The sequence below is a fragment of the Macaca thibetana genome, chromosome 6 (genome assembly GCF_024542745.1).
Source record: "Macaca thibetana thibetana isolate TM-01 chromosome 6, ASM2454274v1, whole genome shotgun sequence".
NCBI classification, from domain to species: domain Eukaryota; kingdom Metazoa; phylum Chordata; class Mammalia; order Primates; family Cercopithecidae; genus Macaca; species Macaca thibetana.
The window spans coordinates 142,034,617-142,054,680 of NC_065583.1; the positions used below are offsets into that span (position 1 = coordinate 142,034,617).

The 20,064-nt window shown below is 41.7% G+C and overlaps 1 protein-coding gene across 1 annotated transcript in view; it reads right to left on the reverse strand.

Moving 5' to 3' along the window:
- Positions 1 to 8,384: 8,384 nt before the first annotated feature.
- The window catches only part of MROH2B (maestro heat like repeat family member 2B), a 75,347-nt gene continuing 63,667 nt past the window's right edge, over positions 8,385 to 20,064 (reverse strand). Inside the window, exons 33-42 of the mRNA XM_050793403.1 lie at positions 19,708 to 19,895; positions 18,425 to 18,565; positions 16,301 to 16,415; positions 15,547 to 15,693; positions 15,118 to 15,300; positions 11,033 to 11,188; positions 10,557 to 10,688; positions 10,041 to 10,143; positions 8,976 to 9,041; positions 8,385 to 8,523 (exon numbers count right to left, since the gene is read on the reverse strand). Coding sequence (XP_050649360.1) covers positions 8,417 to 8,523; positions 8,976 to 9,041; positions 10,041 to 10,143; positions 10,557 to 10,688; positions 11,033 to 11,188; positions 15,118 to 15,300; positions 15,547 to 15,693; positions 16,301 to 16,415; positions 18,425 to 18,565; positions 19,708 to 19,895 — 1,338 coding nt within the window. The 3' untranslated portion in view covers positions 8,385 to 8,416. The remainder of the gene's footprint in view (positions 8,524 to 8,975; positions 9,042 to 10,040; positions 10,144 to 10,556; positions 10,689 to 11,032; positions 11,189 to 15,117; positions 15,301 to 15,546; positions 15,694 to 16,300; positions 16,416 to 18,424; positions 18,566 to 19,707; positions 19,896 to 20,064) is intronic.

Consider the following 20,064-nt stretch of genomic DNA (forward strand, 5'->3'; position numbering starts at 1 on the left):
TGTCCTAAAGTGCTGATATTATCATTTTGCTATCTGGATCAAGAACCCCTTTTGGTTACCCACTGTCTTCTGAATAAAGATTAACTTAATTTGTCATTCAACGTTTGGTCCCTTTGCTGTTTGGTCATCTTTATCTCTTAACAAAACATTTCTGCTATTGTCAAAAGGGCTTCACTTTGTCCTCTGTTGAATGTAACAGATCAGGAAACTGGCACCATCAAGCCCTGCCCACAGGCCTATCTGCCCCATCCACAGGACAGGCACATTCCCACTGTCTCTACCCTGAGCACAGCCTCTCAGGATTGGGTAATGAATGGTTTTCTTACAATTCTACTGGAAGCAGAGTAAAGATAGATTCGAACACCCCCTATTCTCTTTGAAAAATTGAAAAAGTCCTGGTTAACCTGTACTGCAGGCTAATAAGCAGTTTCCCAGGCTCTCCATCTCCATGATAGAGCCTCTTTTGACCACTGTGCAGTTAAGAAAGTGCTAGGGTATTGACTATTTTAATCCTCAGACCCAGAGTATTTGGAGGAAGTGGTAGGTAATGTAAGAGAAGCAATTTCTTATCTTGTGTTTTTCAGTGGCTCCCAAACTGAAAAAGAAGCTGTGAGTCACATATATTTGGAAAGTTATATTCCCCAAATTTATCTTGCCTTTAGGATAACCACATAGCTCAAGAAATAAAATCCAGGACAGTTTGTCCAGAAGGAATACAAATAAGTAAGGATGTTTTTGTTGGATAGAGAAAGTCTGACAAAGTAGAAGTAGAAAGCAAATGTCCTTTTTTTCAGGTCATGACTTGGTGATTATATACACACACAGACACACACATGTACATACACACACACACACACACATTTTTGTAATGAATTCCACTGTCCCTCCCTCATGTTCCTCTCCACTCTGCCACATTTTCTACTTGGTTTAAGGGATACCAGCAGTGAATAAGATCCCTGGTTTAAGGGATACCAGCAATGAATAAGAAAGAGAAATCCCAAGAAATGATAATTCCCAGGCTGCAGCTACATAAAATTGTTTATCAGAAAGTTTTTCTCTGCCAGGACTTTTGATTAGCTCACAGGTTACTAGCCCTTCTAATTGACTATGCATTCTCTACTTCTATACTCAGGAACTCTGAAGGATGATGGCGGGGTTGGAGACTAGCTCAAGTAAGAGTAAAGCACCATTAGAAAACTTTGCTCTAATTTTAGAGCCTGGTGAGTGCTTCAGAAGTGCCTCTTTCTGTACTTTATCCTTTGAAACAGTGGCAGTACTGGGGCAATTCCAGTTGAGCAATTTCTCTGGCTTCTTTCACTGGAAGCCTATTTGTTTCTTCCTGTCTGAGATCTTTGTTCTTCTTTATTTCTGGTAAAACTGCCTTCATGGCAGGGTCAGCCAAACTAAACAGGCCTGATTTACCAGCAGAACATTGGCTTCCACTGTTGGGTTAAAGGGCAGAGTTCTGAGTATCAAAATAACAAAATTCAGAGTTCTTCAAAGCAGTGCTCAGCCATTAGGCAGTTCATGAACATTACAAAATCTCCATCCTAAAGTAAACATAAATTGAAAAATGATTATGTGTGCAAATAATAGTGAGAAAAACAACAGGAGTGAGACTAAAAGAAATCTGTAATTTCTCCAAGAATACTTGAACATGCTATTCCTCTGCAACTCTATTTCCACGAGACCCTCAAGGAGACTCTATTAGCCCCTTCTCACACTACTATGAAGAAATACTCAAGACTGGGCAATTTATAAAGGAAAGAGGTTTAATTGGCTCACAGTTCTGGAAGGATTCAGAAAACTTACAATCATGGGGGAAGGGGAAGCAAACACATCCTTCTTCACATGGCAGCAGGAAAAAGAAGTGCTGAGAAAAGGGGGAAAAGCCCCTTATAAAACCATCAGCTGTCATGAGAACTCACTTGCTATCATGAGAACAGCATGAGGGTCATTGCCCCCATCATTCATTTACCTCCCATCAGGTCCCTCCCATGACATGAGCATTATGGGAGCTACAATTCAAGATGAGATTTGGGTGAGGACACAGCCAAGCCATATTATTCTACCCCTGGCCTGTCCCAAATCTCACGTCCTCACATAAAACACAGTCATACCCTTCCAACAGTCCTATCAAGTCTTAACTTATTCCAGCATTAGCTCAAAAGTCCAAGTCCACAGTCTCATCTGAGACAAGGCAAGTCCCTTCTGCCTATGAGCCTGTAAAATCAAAAGCAATTTAGTTACTTTGTAGATACAATGGAGGTAGAGGCATTGGGTAAATACACCCATTCCAAATGAGAGAAACTGGCCAAAACAAAGTGGCTACAGGCCTCATGTAAATCTGAAATCCAATAGGGCAGTCATTAAGTCTTAAAGTTTCAAAATGATCTTCTTTGACTCCATGTCTCACATTCAGGGCATGCTGATGCAAGAGGAGGGCTCCCATGGCCTTAGGCAGTTCTGCCCCTGTGGCTTTGTGGGATACAGCCTCCCTTCCTGGCTGCTTTCATGGGCAGACATTGAGTGTCTGTGGCTTTTCCAGGTGCATGGTGCAAGATGTTAGTGGATCTACCATTCGGGGGTTTGGAGGACAGTGGCCCTCTTTTCACAGCTCCACTAGGCAGTACCCCAGTGGGGACTCTGTGTGGGGGCTCCGACCTCACATTTCTCTTCTGCACTGCCCTAGCAGAGATTCTCTATGAGAGTTTCGTCCCTGCAGCAAACTTCTGCCTGGACATCCAGGTATTTCCATACCTCCTCTGAAATCTAGGTATAGGTTCCCAAACCTTAATTCTTGACATCTATGGACCTGCAAGCCCAACACCACATGTAAGCCACCAAGTCTTCAGGCTTGCACCCTCTGAAGCAACAGCCTGAGCTTTACATTGGCCCCTTTTAGCCATGGTTGGAGCTGAAGCAACTGGATTCAGGGCACCATGTCTCGAGGCTGCATAGAGCAGGGTAACCCTGGGACCTGTCCACGAAACCATTTTTCCCTCCTATGCCTCCAGGCTTGTGACGGAAGGGGCTGCCATGAAGGTCTCTGATATGCCCTGGAGACATTTTCCCCATTGTCTTGGTGATTAAAATTCAGCTCCTTGTTACTTAAGCAAATTTCTGCACCCAGCTTGAATTTCTTCCCAGAAAATAGGGTTTTCTTTTGTATCATATCATCAGGCTGCAAATTTTCCAAACTTTATGTTCCGCTTTTTATTGAATGCTTTGCCACCTAGAAATTTCTTCCTCCAGATACCATAAATAATCTCTCTCAAGTTCAAAGTTTCACAGATCTCTAGGTTGGGGCAAAATGCTGTCAGTATCTGCATAGCAAGAGTCACCTTTCCTACAGTTCCCAACAAGTTCCTCATCTCCATCTGAGACCACCTCAGCCTGGACTTCTTTACCTATATCACTTGTCAGCATTTTAGTCAAAGCCATTCAACAAGTCTCTAGGAAGTTCCAAACTTTCCCACATTTTCCTGTCTTGTTCTGAGCCCTCTAAACTCTTCTAACCTCTGCCTGTTACCCAGTTCCAATGTCGCTTCCCCATTTTTGGGTATCTTTACAACAGCAACCCACTCTCTGCAGTACCAATTTACTGTATTAGTCCCTTCACATGCTGCTGTGAAGAAATACCCAAGATTGGGTAATTTATAAAGGAAAAAGGTTTAATTGACTCACAGTTCTGCATGGCTGAAAAGGCCTCAGGAAACTTACAATCATCATGGGAGTGGAAGCAAACATGTCCCTCTTCACAAGGCAGCAGGAGAGAGAAGTGCTGATCAAAGGGAGAAAAGCTCCTTACAAAACCATCAGATCTTGTGAGAACTCACTCACTGTCATAAGAACAGCATGAGGGTACCCATCCCATCATTCAATTACTTTCCACTGGGTCCCTTCCACGACATATTGGGATTATGGGAACTATAATTCAAGATGATATTTATGTGAGGACACAGCAAAATCATATCAGAGACTCTCTCACTTGAGTAACCTGCCTGTGTTTGAACTATAGAAATGAACCACAGAGGGCCCTGGGGGAGTGACTGGGAAAAGAAGTATCAAGGAGGAGGACTAGTGACAACTCTCTGAGGGGGAAATGGTAGAAATATTTGTTGAGGATGAAAAAGAGATCTAAATGTGTCTCCTGTTACAAAGCCTGACTGTGGTGTACTATATGTTATGAGAGCAAGTGAGAAGACTTTGATGGGGTCTGGCAAGAGAAACAACTATGAAGCAGCCAGAGCAGGAGCACCAGATGCTGAGCTGAGATCTCCTGAATTAGAGGGGCCACCTCATCTTCAGTCTCCTATGAAGGGCAGCAATATTCACAGGGTCAGGAATACGGCCACATGGGGCTGAAATCATCAGCTGGGTTTATATACCAACCATTAAGTTTATGCTAATATTTGTGATTATAATGATAAATTTGTGATTATAATGATAAATTTGCATAGTTAACAATATAAATATTAATTAAACAATGATTCTGTGCCGGGCTTCTAAATGCTTTACTTGTGCTATAGAATGAATGTTTGTGTTTCCCTCTAATTCATTTGTTGAAGCCCAATGCCCAAGGTGATGGTATTAAGAGCTGGAGCCTTTGGAAGTGGATTAGGTTCCACCCTCATGAATGGGATTAGTGCCCTTATAATAGAGGCCTGAGGAAGTTTGTCTGCCTCTTCTACCATGTGAGGACACAGCAAGAAGGAACTGCAGGAAGGAACATACGAAGAACGAGCCCTCACCAGACACCAAATCTACTGGCACCTTGATCTTGGACTTCTCAGTCCCAGAACTGTGAGCATAAATTTTGTGGCTTGCAGATTACTAAGATATTTTGTCTTAGCATCCTGAATGGACTAACATATTTAGTCAGATAATAATAAATTATTATCCTGATTTTACAGTTGTGGAAATTGAAGTACAGAGAGGTTAAGGGGTTTTTCAAAGTCAAATGGCTAGTAAGTGGTGGATCCAGGATTTGTGAGAAAGAGAGTCTTAGAACAAGTCTTAGAACTGTCTAAGATGAGGGTTTAGACAGTTAAAGTTTTCAGAGGCATTGTGTGTTATGTGTGGCCATTCTACCTAATCTCTATTAATCAATCTATGAGAAAGGCCCTATGCTGCATGCCAGGATGGGGGCTGTGGTGAAGATATATCAATACCCGACAAAGTCCTATGTGAATGAATTTACACTCCTGTCTAGGATGTCCTATAGTTCTGGGGTGGCTCAACCCAAATTCTATTAATACTTTTTGCCCTACATTCTGAAACTGTCCTGTGCAATACCATAATTACTAGCTATATATGACAATTTAAATTTCTGTTAATTAAATTAATTAATTAGGTTTGATTTTTAAAAAATGATAAATAATAAAATTATTAAAATTAAATAAAATTAAAAATAGAATCCCTCAACTACCTACATTTCAAATGCTCAGTTGATACACATGGCTAGTGACTACCATGTTGGTCAGTACAGAAAGAAAAAATGATTTCCATCATTGCAGAAGTTATATTGGATAGCACTATTTTGCAAGGTCATCTGACTTAAAATATCTGCCAAAAGATTTCAACTAAACCCATCTTTTTTGCCTTTTTTTTTTTTTTTTTTTTTTTGCTCTGTTTCACAGATGTTGTGCTTGGGAATAGCTTCTGACTCCATTAAGAAGTTAATGAAAGCCATTACCCAGAAAATGTACCTATGCAATTCTATGCAGAAATTCTTATACAACTTTGGTGGGATCATGGACTCTCTGTGTAACAGTTACCTACTGGTGCCTAGCAAATTACCTCAAAACCTAGTGGCTTAAAACACTGAAGTTTTATTATTTCACACAGTTTCATGGTTCAGGAATTTGGGAATAGCTTGGTTAATGATTCTGGTTAAAGATTCTCATTAGATTTTGCTGGAATTGCTAGATTTTGCTAATAAAAATATAAGATGCTCAGCTAAATTTGAATTCACGATAAACAAGAAATATCGTGATATTCTTGAATATCGTGAATCACGATAAACAAGTGTAATATATAACTAGGTTATATTTTTACCAAAAAAATTCAACATTTATCTGAAATTCAAATTTAACTGGGCAGGTGTATTTTATCTCAAAATCCTAGGTTGCAGTCAATGTGTGAGTGAGCTGGGGTTTCAATCATCTGTAGACTAACGGGTTCTTGGGTCCATTCCGGAGATGATTCACTTACATGCCTTGCAGCTCAGTGCTCATTGCTTGCAGTTTTTTTGCTACATGGACCTCTCCACAAGGATGCTTGGGTGTCCTTACAATACATCATGAATGAATCAAGAAAATGCACTATCACTTATGACTTTGTTTTGGAAATCATATTCTATCACTACTGAAATATTGTATTGGTTGCACAGGTCAGTTTTATTCTTTGTAGGAGGGGACTTCCCAGGGGCATGAATACCAGGAAGCAGGAATCACTGGGGCTATCTGGGAGGTTGGCTCAATTCCTTGGAATTTATACACAGATTTTATAGAATGTGAGCTCCATGAAGGCAAAATTTTTCTATTTTCCCTCCCTGTTGTGGTTCCAGTGGCTATAACGATGTCTAATAAAATATATAAAATGCATTCAATAAATGTTTGCTAACTGAATAAAGAAATTAACTCCTACTCCATAATCTCTTACCCAAAAGATTCTATTGCTCCCTAGGTTTTATATAAACAAAGATGTTTCCCCAAAGAGCTTGGCAATGAAGATATTAGAATACAAGTAATAAAAATTTGCAGGGACATTCTAAAGTAATATATTAACAGTGGTGCTAATAAATGATCATGATAGTGCTTTTAAGTGAGTGCCAGTATCTGTGTTAGAAACTTCATTTTAGGGCTGGGGGCTGTGGCTTATACCTGTAATCCCAGCACTTTGGGAGGCCAAAGTGGGTGGATCACCTGAGGTCAGGAGTTCAAGACCAGCCTGACCAACACGGTGAAACTCTGTCTCTACTAAAAGATACAAAAATTAGCTAGGCATGGTGGTGGGTGCCTGTAATCCCAGTTACTCAGGAGGCTGAGGCAGGAGAACGGTGTGAACCCAGAAGATGGAGCTTGCAGTGAGCCGAGATTGTACCCCTGCACTTCAGCCTGGGCAACAGAGCCAGACTCCATCTCAAAAAAAAAAAAAAAAAAAAAAAAAAAGGAAACTTCTTTTTAAGTACATAATTTCATGTATGTGACCGCTCACTTACGCATTGTGAAAAACAAGAAATAATAATGATCTCGATACTATGAAGAAATGAATGCACTCACGCACACACATACACACGTGCTTGTGTGGGTGCATATGCACTATTGCTCTGGGATAAAAGCAGAAAGGAAATGATGACATTTAATAGAATGTCAGACAGGGTCTTTTGTAGAAAAGTTCCTGGCATAGTCTTGATACATAAATTATAACCTGGGAGAGAATAGGTAGGTTAAAGTTTATCATAAGACTGATTTTAAAAAGAGGAATGTGGGTAGTAATTCAAAGCTGACAAAGATCTGAGAGGAAAGGGCTACATGTGGAAAATAACAGTGGACCTCTTTTTAGTGGCAGCAGAATTGTGTGGGTCAAGTTCTGCCACTTTTTGATATCTGCTGGGACTTACTTTCTCAAGATAGAGGGTTATCTTAGGCAAAGCCATGTGGCTGTCACTATCCAAATCACAGGTTATTCCTGAAGTGAACTTGTGGGATTTGCTTTTTGCTAATGGAAGCCACCAAGGAGATTCTTTTTATTATTATTATTATTATTATTATTATTATACTTTAAGTTCTAGGGTACATGTGCATAACGTGCAGGTTTGTTACATATGTATACTTGTGCCATGTTGGTGTGCTGCACCCATCAACTCGTCAGCACCCATCAACTCGTCAGCACCCATCAACTCGTCAATTACATCAGGTATAACTCCCAATGCAATCTCTCCCCCTCCCCCCTCCCCATGATAGGCCCCGGTGTGTGATGTTCCCCTTCTTGAGTCCAAGTGATCTCATTGTTCAGTTCCCACCTATGAGTGAGAACATGCGGTGTTTGGTTTTCTGTTCTTGTGATAGTTTGCTGAGAATGATGGTTTCCAGCTGCATCCATGTCCCTACAAAGGACACAAACTCATCCTTTTTTATGGCTGCATAGTATTCCATGGTGTATATGTGCCACATTTTCTTAATCCAGTCTGTCACTGATGGACATTTAGGTTGATTCCAAGTCTTTGCTATTGTGAATAGTGCCGCAATAAACATAAGTGAGCATGTGTCTAGAGGAAGAAATATACCACCACTTCAATATCCCCATCCTAGGCAGCATCTCTTTCCTCAAAATGCTGCAAGTTTGTGAGGTAATAGGATGAAGACAGGAGTCAGATATAGGAAAAGCCAGCAGTTTATTTCTTGATGGCTTACAGAGGAATGCTTGTCTCTTTACACCTTCTCAGGAGGGTCTGCAAAGCAGCCTCAGCTGCTCTCTGGACACTAATACATGGATCTCGACGAAGTGCTTGGAGCCCTGAAATGGCAAGAATAGCAAATAAGCACACGAGGAGAGTCAGAGCCCAGCAAGAAGGGCAAACCAAGCCAAGGCCCAACTTTTTAGCACTGAGGGTCAGATCCAAGTGGGGCTCAGGTCCTCATGCTCGAATTTTATCCTAAAAGGTAGAATGTGGAACTACAAGAACTGCTTTTAACATTGAAATAAGGGAAGAGAAGCCCTGACCTTGTGATCAGTAGGTTTAGGCAATTGGAAAGTTGTAGTCTATTGGTGTTTCTGATGCCTGCAAAGAGCTGGAGCTGGAGGTTGCTTTATACCCTGGAGAAATTCTAGTGTCTAGAGAGCATCAGATACAATAACTGGTGCTAAGATTTTCAAGTTCTGGGCTCACGTGGAACTTAGAGTAGCAATATTTTCTCTTTTCCTAAGAATGTAACAATATGCTGGGAAGAAACTAGGTTGGTACTCACGTGTGATCAGTTGTTCTCTGTCTAGTAACTCCACATATTGGCTGGTCAAATTGAGAATAATGGCATCTAAAGTCAATAGGAGACAATGTTACTGATTTCATTATAGAGGAAGAAGCCATGAAAAGTAGATCAGGTTAGACTCTGCACCTGGTGAGAAGGTAAATGGTAGGCTGGTGAATGAGCAAACTATATGACTTCCTTTGCACCCCCTAAAATGATGTCAGGGTGACTTCTATTGGGTCCAGAGTGCCATACCTGCAAGTAGTCACTTATCCAGAATATTTGGCAGAGTTCACAGAATGATCTTCTGAGGAGGCTAGTTGTTGTTGGGATTTCAAGTGTGTGTAAGATAGAATCTCTGTCTTCAAAAAATGTATAATATAGTTGGGGGGATCATATATATGAGTCAAGAAGGAACCCTCATATTTTTAATTTGGTCTTAAAGGTGGTGAAGGGAGTGGGCCTGTAGTCTCTTGGCTGAATTAGTTGGAACAGGCTTCAAAGTAAGACTTAGAATTTCATGATAGAAGGATCTTTAGAGACTTACTTATGTTTTATTTTATACATCAGACAGAGAGGTAACATAAAGTTAAGTCAATTTCCAGAATCACATGGCAGAGCCAGGGGTTGCTGGCCCCCACATGAACATACTTCCCACTTGTATCATGTTACCAAAGCTCTCAGCTTGAACTGAGCTTTGGATGTTGAGTGTGGGTTATCTTATGAGATGAGGTGAAGAAAAATATTTATGTAAGAGCAGCAGCTGGGAGCAAAGATTTGGGGAAAAGAAGGAGCAGGACTTGGAGCCAGAAGGAGCATGAAGGGCTCAGATGGGAGGAGAATTAGTGTAGGTGAGTCAGGAGAGGTCATGAGTTTTCACTGCAAAAGGAAGCAGGTTTCTTTGCGGGAGGATGTTACAAGATGTAAGATAAAAGCCCTTCCTGAGATTTAATAAAAAAGGTTATATTGGTCATACTAGTGTTTATACTGGACAGCTTCTGGTCAAAGCAAAACCAGATGGAAAGAGCAGACATATCTGGGTAGGAAATGGGGGTGTGTACTCACCTGTGAGTTTGACAGCTGCACTCCTGATCACCTCCCAGCTGCTAGTGAAGAAGGTGAAGGAGTGTGTGTGGAGGATCCACAGAATTTCCTGGCTTTTCTTGGCCTAGAAGAGATGTGAATTACAAAGAGAGCAACTGGAAAGTGAACCTTTGTGACATTCAGCATCCTATAGGTCCTCAGAATGGATCTGTAAAGGCCAGTGAGCACTCATACAGCCATAAATTAATTGACTGCAAATTGTCTTATGCGTATTTTGATCTACATTTAATCAGGAAGGCATCAGAGTTTAAGGGATTAATCAACTGATATGAATTTTAGGAACCGAGGAGAACATATCCCAGTCAGGACTTGGGAATGGAGCAGAGGGTCCTGTGGCAGGATACCAAGGATCACTGCCATCCTTCCAAGGCAGTTCTGGCTCTGGCCAGAGATTCCTTGCTACACTGTTTGCCCTTCTAGGATTTATCTAGACCCTTGTCCTGCCTGTTTTGGAGGTGGCATCTATTGGACACTCACCAGTTTCACACAGAATTGCCTATAGAAATCCCTGACCCTTGGTAGATCCTGATCAAGGAGATGGTCTAATACCCCGTAGAGTTCCTGGAGGCCCAAAAAGGGAATGCAGACCATCAAGACATCACGGCAAGCCTGGAAAACAGAGTTTTCTGCATCACAGTCCAGAACATTAGGATGTCCTTCCAGAAGGGAAAAAATGCTGAACAGTACTGGGAAAGAAGCAGTAAAAGTCAGTGGTGTGAATGGCTTCATAGTCATTGCTGGCACCTTCCCAGTTTCAAGGATGGAAGAGTAAACTCGGGAAGAGACAGCAAGAAGAACCTAGAATTGGAGAAGAGGTTTTCAGATTCAGTTCTAAGGGGTGACTTTAGATCTGGCACTTTAGATCTGGCTTCTGGTGCAGCTAGACCAGGTTTTTTGGTGCTTCTCAGCCATGGGGAGAGCAGGAGGTGCAGGTGTCTGTGGAGAGCACTTACAACTCCAATCTTGGGGTTGGGATCCCAAAGGTGCAGAAGGAATGAGATCAGGCTCTTTTTTATTTCTTCAGCAAAAAAAATCTTCCACCTTCTTCCTGTTAGGGATGCCAGGTCCTCAAATAAGAAGATGGCAGTCAATCTCACATCATCCTGCTCCTGTGGTGACGAATGCATGTCGTGGTGAATATCCTCTCAGATGCCATTCCCTGCCAGCACACTCTCAGCTCTAATCCCACCCTTCCCACTTCAGCAAAAGAAGGCTGGAACCCAGGCACTGGTCCATCATAGTCACAGCCTCTAAATGTTCCAAGAACTCGTTTTCTTTCCCGAAGCTTTCTCTCCACACTACATGAGTTTAAAAAAACCCTGGGTCTGGGGTTTATGTGATGCCAGAGAGTTGATTTCTGTCTTTGAGTAGCCAGTGGGGAAGTGTGAGCATGACCACAGGAATGATACACAGGGGTACTCATAGACAAAGCCAGGGAGGGCTTCTGCCAGTTGTGTATTTTACTTAGTTTGGTTGCGTTACTAGCTTAGAATTATGAGGTCTCTAATCTTAATTGTCCAAGGCCTAGTACTGTTCTCCATGACACCAAATATTTTCTAAAGGGATTACAGGCAGTTTGGGAATTTGGGCCTTGGTTCTTAGAGAGGTTAAACACAGAAGTGCCTAGCTCTACTCTTGAGTATGTGAAGTTATGGAACTTTCTTTTTTTTTTTTTTTTTTTTTGTCTAGGATGGCAAGCAATGATTTTAGGAAACCAAGAGAGGCCAGGTGCGGTGGCTCATGCCTGTAATCCCAGCACTTTGGGAGGCTGATGCAGGTGGATCACTTGAGGTCAGGAGTTTGAGACCAGCCTGGCCAAAATGGTGAAACTTTGTCTCTACTAAAAATATATAAATTAGCCAGTCCTGGTGGTGTGTGCCTGTAGTCACAGCTACTTGGTAGGCTGAGGCACAAGAATTGCTTTAATCTGAAAGGAGGAGGCTGCAGTGAGCCAAGATCATGCCACTGAATTCCAGTGGTGAAGGAGCGGGACTCTGTGTCAAAAAAAAAAAAAAAAAAAAAAAAAAAAGAAAAAAGAAAACAAGAGAAAGGTGGTGGAGGAAGATGGCCTCCTGTTTTCTCGTTAGAGTTATGTTTCAGAGTTCCGACAGGGAAGAAATGAAGCGAGATGAATTTCATGGAAGTTTTTTTACTTTTAGGCCCAGAAAACCAGTTTAAAATACCCATATGAACAAAGAGGGATTAAAGAAAAAGCAGTCCTGAATAGCAGAATATTATTTAGATCCACAATAAAGTTAATATAGATCTTCTAAAAAAATGATGATTTGTTGGGAAAAGGTTACAGATGTGACCTTGTATAATGAAAATGAAAGTAGAAACACATTCTTTAGATTTATTAGGAATAAGGTCAGGATATATTTTTAAAAGATATCTCTTTAGAAAGGGAAAGCTAACCAAAAACAAGGTACTAGAAAAGTAGAGAAGCATCTAGTTAAAAAAGTTTGAATTTTGCAAAATCAATGAGCTAATGATAGGTCCAGGAAAAATCGACCAATCGGGATGATGAAAAATCTGAAAGAAAAAGTGGCAAAAGGGTTTTGGGTGCTGGGAGAAATATTAGAGAACGTCTAGTCCAATGTCCTCATGTTTGCTTGAGAACATGGAGCCACAGAGGGAAAAGCGATTGCTCGGGGTGACAGGGTAGGGAATAGTAGCAAGAAGGGAACGGAGCATGTGGCAGCAGCCACATTTTCTGTTCTGTCATTTCATTCAAGTGTCACCATGTTTTGAAAAGTCTAATAAAGTATTTAAATATTGAAAGAACCAAAGAAAGGAAACTTGGAGATTATAGAGAGCTATGCTTAATCTACAGAAAAATATCAGGGCAATAGATCATAGAGTTAAATATACTTATGTAAAGATGGCATTACTGGAGACCAAATAAGAGCCAAAGTTTTGTCCAACTTTACTTTTATGCAAACATGATGGAGTTGACACCTATTAGAGATGAGCAAGGTCTGAGCTAACAACCAGTAAGACTTTAGCACATTTTATCCTTCTCTGATGACACTGAGAAATACTATCTTGACCACGAAATTGTTAAGTGGACTTGTGATTTACTGGAGGCTCAGATCTAAAAGAATGATTATCAGATCAACAACAATCCAGGAAACTTAACAGCTGGGGTTCTGAAGGAGTGACTTCAGCCCTGTGCAATGAAGAAAAAGAATATCATTGTTACTTTTACCCCAGTAAGCATTTTTGAGGACAAGATAATTAAAAGTTGCTGGTTTTTTTTTGTTGTTGTTGTTGTTTGTTTTTTTTTGGAGACAGAGTTTCACTCTTGTTGCCCAGGCTGGAGTGCAGTGGCATGATCTTGGCTCACTGCAACCTCTGCCTCCTGTGTTCAAGCGATTCTCCTGTCTCAGCCTCTTGAGTAGCTGGGATTACAGGCACGCACCAGCACACCTGGCTAATTTTTGTATTTTTACTAGAGGTGGGGTTTCACCATGTTGGCCAGGCTGGTCTCAAACTCCTGACCTCCAGTGATCCATCAGCCTCAGCCTCCCAAAGTGCTGGGATTACAGGCATGAGCCACCATGCCTGGCCTAAAAGTGATATTGGTTAATTGGAGGAAGTAGTTGGAAACAAGCAGAAAGATATTTTCAAAGGCCAGGTTTAGGCTAGCACACACACAAGAAAAACCGCAAAAATACAAAACTGAAGAATGCTGTGGGCATATATTACAGACTAAAATCTAGAGGTTCATATAGTTGGCATGTCAAGATCAGGAAGAAAGGGCAAAATTTTAAAAAAATGAAGCAAAGAAATAGGAAAAGGTTGGATTTGAGAGATAATATTTCCTTAGATTCTATTCAATACTTCTTGAGCCTCATTTAGAGGTCCAACTGTCACAGGCTTGCAAAATATTTAATGAGCAGAAAAATTAGGTTTATGATGAATAATGAGGGAAATGAAGACTTCTCAAGTCTGCAGACTGTACGGTAACTAGGTAATCGAATAAAGCCTTAATGTTTATGAAGAATGCACTAGAGAAGGCAACTAGCAGTTTTCCATCTCCTTTGACAATAGCACACGAGGAAGCAGATTTAGATTACAAAATAATAGGTTTGGGTTAAAAATATTTTTACATCGATGGCAATGAATAACCAAAAATAAATACTAAAATGTGCTTCCTGGAAGGCATAAGGGAAAATTACCCTCTGCCTAGGACTGCTCACTGATCTTTTTTTGAAATTGGGATTATGGAGCAGGCAAACTTTTTCTCTAAAAGGCCAGACAGTAAATAGTTTAAACTCTGTGGATCCTAAGGTCTCTGTAACAGCCAATCAACCCTGTTAGTGGAGTGTAAAGGCAGCAATAGACAATAAGTAATCAATGAGTATGACTGCGTTCCAATAAAATTTTATTTACAAGAACAGGCTGTGGGTGGGATTTGGTCCATGGACTGCAGCTTACTGACGCCTAGATAAAATGAGTCTCTGAATGTTGGAAGTGGAAAGATAGTGTTAGAAGCAACATTGTCTTTACTCAGGTCCTAGTTCGTCTTTGAGCACTGTCATAATTTATGCTTCCCCCTAAAGCAACCTTGAGATGAGGACTTAGGTGCAAGTAATTTATTTGGGAGGTGAGCCCAGGAAGCAGGTCGGGGAGTGGGAATGAGATAGGGAAGGGAGGAAAGCCAAGAAAGGAAGTATTAATGAGTGTGTCACTGTTATGAACAAGTGGAGCTCAATCTTTCTGAGGGGTGAGGAAGCCGGGAAATTTATCTACAAACTCTTGTTTCTTATTGTTTGAGGGTCCTTCCCAGGGCATTTCTTCCCCCAACAATTCTGGCTCACTCAGCTTAGATCAATCATGACTGCCAAGCCACAGAGCACCCTCAGGCAGGGAGACACAGGAAGCCATCAGCTTGTATGGAGATTGTGCAGGTGACCTGTCTGGGGCAGGTCAAGGAACATGGGTGGGACACTGACAATGTCTTCTGTGAACACTACCTAAACCTTTTTCTGTTCCTTAACTTCTGGAGGGAAGATTCCTAAACAGGCTCACTTACATCTTCAAAGAAGGTCCTTGTTTGCAGCACTATTTCCTTGAAGTAGAAGCTCACGTCTCGGTCTGTGAGCAGATTCAGGATTTGTTTTAGAGCCTTCAAGCTTTCACAGACGACTTCGGTGCGAGCCAGGTGATACAGGCCTCTGATGATAGATTCTAGCATTAACTGCTTATGTTTCTTCACCTATTTTGAAATAAGACCTCTTAATCTTCAAAATTGTTCTGCGCCATATCTGGAATAGGGAAGGAGTCCTCAGACAAGAGGACTGAAATTTTGTCAGGGTCACATGTACTTCAACCCAAGAACTACTACTTCAGCAATGTATCTGGATTTCCAGTTAATTTTTATGCAACTACTAGGTGTGGGTTAGGAAGTAATTATTTCAAAACTCTACTTAAGTGAAACTTTTCCCCTTAGAACGCCTTTTACCTTGTGAGGAGCCCCAGATGCTGTGTTGCCGAGCCCTCGGATAGCCATCTGCCTCAGAGTGGCGTTGGAGTCCCAGGCACTTTGATCCATCAAGATCAGCACATCTCGCAGATTCCCATGCTTCCAAAGGATTGGCTCCTTCATGAGCTGAAACCAACACACTCCTCCCCTTTAGTTAAGGGTGTGGCCCCCTACTTCAGGAGAGTGCCAAAGACATCATAAGTACAATTAAAGAGAGGACCCCACTGCTTGTGGAGCAGAGGAGGAAGCCCCCTGGGGAACCAGCAAGTCTTGCTGAGGCTGAGCTCTAGATTTGAGCAGCGCACAGGTCAGGCTTAGGTGGTGCTGTGAACCCGGTTACCTGCATAAGAGATGTCTAGTCTCAATGGAAAACGGGGCAGGGAAAACAGGAATGACTGAAAGTTTTCCTTCTCTGGATTGGCTGGAATAGTCTTTAGGCCAGAATTTGAAGCATCAGTGCTACAATGCTTTGTTTCATCCCTCACAGATTTATTGTCCCCCTTTCTCTGTCTTGTGCAAACTAGAGGGCAGGAGGTGGGTGAGGTGGTTTATTTTTCCTCTTTCACCCCCTGCTTAGGTACCATATCTCTGGCAGTAGCTGGTCTCTCCTCTATTAAAGCCCCCCACTTTGAAGTCTCTCTTCCCTGGTTCCAGTGCACACTGGGCTCCAGACCCTAAGAGAAATACCCCAAGGGGACCCAGTGAGTGTGCTCTGGGGGCTGCTCTCCCTTGCCTCAGAGAAGAAAGCGGTGCCGGTTATCCGGTAGCTCTCCGAGGAGGAGGTGAGAGATGAGAGCAGCTGTTCCATGATGTCCAGTATGACTCCGTGTTGCCACACTGCCATGCTCCTAGAAAATGCACGTTTTAGCAGAGACTTATTTTTCTAAACAATGGAGGAAAGCTTAGTCTATTTGTTCATCAGGCAAGTAATTTGTCTAAAAAGGAATGCTTGGCTGGGGGTGGTGGCTCATGCCTGAAATCCTAGCACTTTGGGAGGCTGAGGCAGGTGGATTGCCTGAGCTCAGAAGTTCGAGACCAGCCTGGGCAATGCGGTGAAACCGCGTCTCTACTAAAATACAAAAAATTAGCCAGACATGGTGGTGTGCGCCTGTAGTCCCAGCAACTCAGGAGGCTGAGGCAGGAGAATTGTTTGAACCTGGGAGGCAGAGGTTGCAGTCAGCTGAGATTGCCCCACTACACACTCCAGCCTGGGCGAAGAGCAAGACTCTTGTCTCAAAAAAAAAAAAAAAAAAAAAAAAAAGAGAGAGAGAGAGAGACACTTGATGAAAGCCCACCAGGGCTCAAATTTTAAAATGACCTATCCAACTGTCCAATTTAAATGTAGTTTGAAATCCCATCAAAAAGCAGGCTAAGGACATGAATAGATAATTCTCAAAAGAAGATATACAAATGGCCAACAAACATACGGAAAAATGCTCAACATCACTAATGATCAGGGAAATGCAAATCAAAACCACAATGCGATACCACCTCACTCCTGTAAGAATGGCCATAATAAAAAAAAAAAAAAAAAAAAAAGATGTTGGCATGGATGCCATAAAAAGAGAACACTTTTTCACTGTTGGTGGGAATGCAAACTAGTACAACCACTATGGAACAGTGGAGCTTCTTAAAGAACTAAAAGTAGATCTACCGGTTGATCTAGCAATCCCACTACTAGGTATATCTACCCAGAGGAAAAGAAGTCATTATACAAAAAAGATACTTGCACACGCATGTTTACAGCAGCACAATTTGCAATTGCAAAAATATAAAACCAGTCCAAATGCCCATTAATCAATGAGTGGATAAAGAAAATGTGGTGTGCATATATATATATATAATGAAATACTACTCAGCCATAAAAAGGAGTGAAATAATGGCATTCACAGCAACCCAGATGGAACTGGAGACTATTATTCTATGTGAAGTAACTCAGGAATGGAAAAGCAAACGTTGTATGTTCTGTCTCATATGTGGGAGCTAAGCTATTAGGATGCAAAGACATAAGAATGATACATTGGACTTTGGGGGTTTGGGGGAAGGAGCAGGAGTGGGGGGAGGGATAAAAGACTACACATTGGGTACAGTGTACACTCCTCAGGTGATGGGTGCACCAAAATCTCAGAAATCATCACTAAAGAACTTATTCATGTAATCAAACATGACCTGTTCCCCCAAAACCTAATGAAATTAAAAAAAAATTTTTTGGCCGGGCGCGGTGGCTCAAGCCTGTAATCCCAGCACTTTGGGAGGCCGAGACGGGCAGATCACGAGGTCAGGAGATCGAAACCATCCTGGCTAACACGGTGAAACCCCGTCTCTATTAAGAAATACAAAAAACTAGCCGGGCGTGGTGGCGGGCGCCTGTAGTCCCAGCTACTCGGGAGGCTGAGGCCGGAGAATGGCGTGAACCCAGGAGGCGGAGCTTGCAGTGAGCTGAGATCTGGCCACTGCACTCCAGCCTGGGCGATAGAGCGAGACTCCGTCTCAAAAAAAAAAAAAAAAAAAAAAAAAATTTTTTTTGAAAGGCTGATTAAGAAAATGTTCAACAGAATTCTAGGTATGTGAATATTAAATATTTCTTTCAAAAAATAAGTATAGTTTGTCTAAAGATGTTCACCTGAATCATGTTTCTTGAGGTGAGTGGTGTGTGTGGGGCTGATCTTACCGTCTCTTCCCACTCCCTTTTCCTTCTTCCCTGTTTGTCCTCCTTCGACTATTAGTCCTAAGTGAATCATTATGCTCAGTGAAGTTGCCTGTATTGCACGTTTTTTTTTTTCTGTTTTTGTTTGTTTGTTTGTTTTTGTTTTTTGTTTTCTTCTTTGTATCTGGTTCTAGAAAGTCTGCACGTTACCTGGCCAGTGAACATACGCCTATGTGATGTGTACTAGGACTGCTGAGGAGAGTCCATAAGTTGTCCCCCTCATCAGATTCCTTTGCAAGGCCTTCTCTCATGGCTTGGGCTTGCAAACATCTTAGAGTAGCAGTTGAAAGCCTAAAGAAGACAGTCAGCGTTACAAAACTAAGTCAACCCTTATAGGGAATTGCAAGTTCCCAAGTTTACCTTCCCACTCCTCACAATGCTTTCCCACCGCTGGACTAGGGGATGTTGTATAAGGGAAAAACAGGCAGCCCTATGCTCACATTTTAGCCTTAGGATCCTTGGGGACATTCAGATGACGTGGGTCAGTAAGTAATGCCACAAAATCTTGTCAACACTCCCCCCATGAGAAAAAATAAGCCATAAGAATAAAAAGTGAAAAATACCATATTTCACTGATTCTAAAACAGCATCTCTAAAATCAGGATGCATCCTGCAGTAGATGTGTGTTACAATTGTTCTTGGCCAGACAGTACTTGTGACGTAGTTGCTATTGTCTGTGCATTCACATCTGTTGCCTGTTAAGGTATAGCTCTTTATATTACCATCATTTTAGTAAAGTTACATGTATTATTGGAACTATTACTTTTAATAGTAAAATCAGCAATTACTTTTGCACCAACCTAATACATGTGTTGAATCTAAATGGTGTTTAAAATGTCTTTAAAAATGTTGCACTATAATTTTACATTGGAATGAAAAGTTCTGCAAAAAGCAAGGAAACAGAATGATGTGATATAAAATGAAAATTTATACCTCATAATCCTAAAAGAGTTCTTTTGATAAGTACAGAATAAAAATTTTAAAGTTTAAGAAAGCATTGATTCACTGCTTACTTTGGAGTCCTTTTCTGTTTCCTCAATGGTATGCAAAAATGCTTTTTTTCAATTGCTGAAGTCTCAGAATTTATGAAATATGGTATTTATTTTTATTTTTCTTCTTTCCCTGGTAGACTTGAAGATCACAAGAGTCCAGCCCCTTTAGGAAGATCTCAATGATAGAAACCAAAGATAATACAGTAGTTCCTCTAGGAAAGAAAGCATAGACCCTCATTCTTTAAGTGACTATTCTGTGTAGCTACACTGGATACTGGCTCAAGAAGAACTATGGTGTCATGGCTTAGGGACAGTAGAGCCTTGTTTCTTCATGGACAATGGATGTTATGACAGAAAGGGCAGACCCTGACTTCTGCAATGCTGCTCCTGGAGTCTGGGATTGGGACCTCTGTGGAAGATGCTTCCTGATTGGCCGTTTACCTGCAGGGGTCTGGGATCTGCTGCTGTTCTCCCTGCTGCATCACATGCCGCCTGCGGCTCCAGGAAGACGTGGGCATCTTCTGGCCCAGTGTGCAGCTAACCAGCTTCAGGAGGAGAGTGAACAGCTCTGAATACAAGCCGGTGACAGAGGTGCCTATTGAGATCACTTCATACATAGCACAGGCCACCTGAGAGGAGAAAGGGCCTCTTGGTCAGGCCGTCTCATCTCCTCCAACACCATCTTCTGTCTGGGCTGATGTTCAACTTTGTTTTCTCCACCAGTAAAAACACATAGAAATGGGAGGGTTTATTGTCTGGAAATTTCTCAACTCAGGGACTGCCATGTCAGTCCTGTGA